The sequence below is a fragment of the Grammomys surdaster genome, unplaced genomic scaffold (assembly GCF_004785775.1).
Source record: "Grammomys surdaster isolate TR1022 unplaced genomic scaffold, NIH_TR_1.0 193, whole genome shotgun sequence".
Classification (NCBI taxonomy): domain Eukaryota; kingdom Metazoa; phylum Chordata; class Mammalia; order Rodentia; family Muridae; genus Grammomys; species Grammomys surdaster.
In genome coordinates, this window is record NW_021604638.1 from 6,198,266 (window position 1) to 6,201,916 (window position 3,651).

General features: G+C 51.3%; 1 protein-coding gene across 4 annotated transcripts in view; it reads left to right on the top strand.

Annotated features, from left to right (window-relative positions):
- The window catches only part of Atp9a (ATPase phospholipid transporting 9A (putative)), a 106,887-nt gene that overhangs the window by 57,079 nt on the left and 46,157 nt on the right, over positions 1 to 3,651 (top strand). For all 4 annotated transcript variants that reach the window (XM_028769539.1, XM_028769536.1, XM_028769538.1 and 1 more), the window contains one exon: positions 389 to 464. In XM_028769539.1, coding sequence (XP_028625372.1) covers positions 389 to 464 — 76 coding nt within the window. The remainder of the gene's footprint in view (positions 1 to 388; positions 465 to 3,651) is intronic.

Here is a 3,651-nt window from a genome sequence, read left to right on the forward strand (position 1 = left end):
GACAAGATTTCTCTCTAGGTATCCAGGATGATCTTGAACTTAGGACCCTCCTGCCTCAGCCTCTCAAGTGTGGAAGTTAGAAGCCTATATGGTACCATGTAAGGCAAGACTGCCATCTAATTTTGTGTGTGTGTGCATACATGTACTTGTGAGTGTGTGTGTGGTGTGTATTTGGGTGATGCTAAAAATGGATCCTAGGACTTTGTGTATGCTGGACAAGCCTCTGTCACTCCTGACAGCCCCAAACCAAACCTGTCATTTAGTAGAAAGGATTTATGCATTGTCAGACTTTGAGGACCGTCGGGGGTTGATGTCTTTGGGGTCTCGGACCTCATCCCTGTGGAAAGTGAGGGATGACTGTCAGTGAATGTGTGTTTGATCTTTTCAGGAAGACAGCGACCCTCCGATCAGTGAGAGTTTGAGCATCGAGAACACACTGTGGGCCGGCACCGTCATAGCATCAGGTGAGACCTGGCCAAAGAATGTGGGAGCTGTTGGGACAGGGAAGGCAGTCCTTCTGCAGTTAGAATCGTCACCTGTCAGCTGGGAAACTGAGCTGTCAGTCAAATGGAGTTTCCTACTTGGCCCAGCATTTCCAGGGCCCTGAAGTGACATCTGATCAAGCCTTAGACACTTACATAAACATGTGGCTCATGGGCCTTCTGAGCCATCCATGTGGAAGAGGCTCATGATCACCACCTCAGTTGACGTCATAGCACCAGAAATTGAAGTGGTGTGGCTGTTCTGGTTGGAAGCCATGTCCATGGAGACTGTGCTCTTTGCAAGGTCCATCCACCCTGGGGAGAGGCAAGAGAGTGCTGGGAAGGCTAGGTCTTTGTGTTGAAAACACCAGAGGGAGTTTGTATTTGCACCATAGTGTGCAAGGCTGTCAGTTTCCTGAAGTGGGAGATCGGTCCTGAAGAATCTGTCTTCCTGGGGCCTCCTAGGCCTGGCCTCAGTGTCGGGCCTGCAGTGTCCTAGGGTTCCCAGGACTTGCAGCAGCCTATGCTGCACCCTGCACCCCCCAGCCCCCGAGGGTCTTGTTCCCTGGTCCTAAGATGCCCCTGAGGTCTCTGCTTTTAGGCAGTCGGTAGATACTTGTGATTCTGAGACTTTTCTATGCTTTGATGATTGAATTGGAACGTTTTAAGATTCTCTTTCCTCTGCGGTTTTTATTTATGTGTATGTGGATGTGTGAGCAGAAGAGGGTGTCAACACCCCTGGAGCTGAGTGACAGGCAGTTTAGAGCCACCCAAGTGGGCGCTGGGAAGAGAACTCAGGTCTTTTGCAGGAGCAGCAGTCTTAAGCACTGAGCATGTCTGCAGCCTGAGGTTTTCTTTTCATCCTGAACAGCTGGAGCAAGGCCTTGGCAGGAGCGCACCAGTTCAAGCCTAGCTCGGGCTACAGCGAAACCCCGTGTTCTGCCTGCATATATGCCTGCACGCCAGAAGATGGTGCCAAATCCCATTTCAGATGGTTGTGAGCCACCATGTGGTTGCTGGAATTTGAACTCAGGACTTCTGAAGAGCAGTCAGTGCTCTCAACCTCTGAGCCACCTCTCTGGCCTGAGTGCCCCCTCCCCTCGTCTTTAAAAATAAACAAACCCAAGGCCAGGCTTGATGGTACATATTATCAATTCCAGTACTCAGAAGTCAGAGGCAGGAGGGTCAGAGGCAGGAGGATCTGAGGCAGGAGGATCTCTGTCAGTTGGTGGCCAGCTGGGTCTACATTCTAGGACAGCCAGTGCAAAAAACACCAAACAAAACAAAAAACTGAAACAAGTGTTAGCATTTCCGAGACAGCCTGTGGGTTTACCCCTCTTTGTTCCTACCGGGTCAGTTTGGCCGTCTTTGTTTTCCCTGGGTCAGTGTTGCGGCCTTTAGTCGTCTCTTGGTCATAGTCCTTAAATTTTTCTTTTTTGTTTTTCTACTGCAAAATGCAAGAGGAATTTTTAATGTTCCAGCATGCTGGGGCCACCCTGCACCCCAAAAGGAAGAGAGGCGACCTACATTTTTCTTACTTGTTTCTTCAAGTGTCTCCCTTCCCTTCCCTTTCCTTCCCTTTCCTTCCCTTCCCTTCCCTTCCCTTCCCTTCCCTTCCCTTCCCTTCCCTTCCCTTCCCTTCCCTTCCCTTCCCTTCCCTTTCCTCCCCCCCTTCATTTAAAAGACACTTACTAGGTGAGGCCAGAAGAGGATGTCTGATTCCCTGGATGTCTGATTCCCTGGGCCTGGGGACTGCAGATGGTTGTGAGCCACCATATTGGTGCTGGGAATTGAATTGGGCCCTCTGCAGGAGCAGCCTGCACCACACTGGGGATTGTGTGGAGGTCAGAGGCAGCTCAGGACTCAGTTTCTCCTCTCAACCGTGTGGTTCCCGGATCCAAGCAGGTTGGCAGGGCTGACAGTCCAGCATCTTACCCCTCCCCGACATTTCTTCCTCCCTGCCAGCCTTTGCTGCGCTTCTGTTTCCTGGAGACAGTCTGTTGTACGAAAGCCCAGTAGACAACTGACTGTATTCAGATTGTGGTGTGAACACAGAATTGAATGCAAGCTGTTTCCTTGTAGCACTGGACTCAGTCAGCCTAGAGGGGCTCTCCTGCTATGTTCCTTGTGGACCACCCCTCCCGGTGCTGTTCAGCCCACTGTTATCCAGTGCCAGTTTAAAGAATAGGAAAGCTTGCCAGGCTGCCTGAAGGTCCAGCTGCCTTAGCTACCATCCATCTGCAGAGGATGTGGTTGCCATGGCAATCAGTATTTGCTGCCAGGAAGTGGAAGGTACCGGGGAGTCTCAGGGCTGGGCAGCTTGTGTGTTTTAGAGCCCTGAGTTGTAGCTTGTTGCTTCACAGACTAGGTAACAAAGGGCTAGCTTGTGGGTTGTCTCCTGAGTCTCTGATGTGATCTTGTCCTGGCATGTGACCAGCACACAGTGGGCTTTATGCCCTGTGACTGATAGTACCCATCTGGTCTACAGTCTGGCTCATGTGCTCTGACCCCAGATCCATGCTGGGATACGGTAACAATGGTGAGCTACTGTGAAAATTCTAGACCTCCCTTTTGGAAGCCCAATATGTGTCTGGTTGTGTGAAATAAATGGGTTACAAAGTAACGCAGGAACCAGGCAGGATCAATTCCTTCTTGGAGCTCAGTGGAGCAAGGGGTAGGCTGAGGGGATCAGCGGGGCTGCCGACTACAGGCCACGGGGAGAGCAAGAAGCAGGGAGAGAAAGCGAGGACACAGAAAGAGGTCAGAAATTGGATGGCTTGCAGGGCACGCCTGAGAGGGCTGTGCTGGTAGAGCCATGGCCTTAAGTGGTGGGTCTGTGACTCGTCAACAGGGTGCTGGCATAGCAAACATGAAGACCTGGGTTTGATTCCCAGCACCATGTAAAACAGATGTGGTGGTGCACACCTACAAGGCCAGAACTCACCAAGTAGAGGAAGGAAGATGGGGGTTCAGGTCCATCCTTAGCTATGTAGTGAGTTTGAAGGTAGCCTGAGCTACGTTGAGATTTTATCTCAAAAACAAACCTCTTTAAAGGATGATGGCTAACTCGAACTCTGGAAAGCAGGCTGTGGACCAGACAGATGCACAGCAGTGGCCTCCCGATTGTCCTTCTCCCTTGGGTCAAAGCCACACAGAGCGGCGGGGGGGG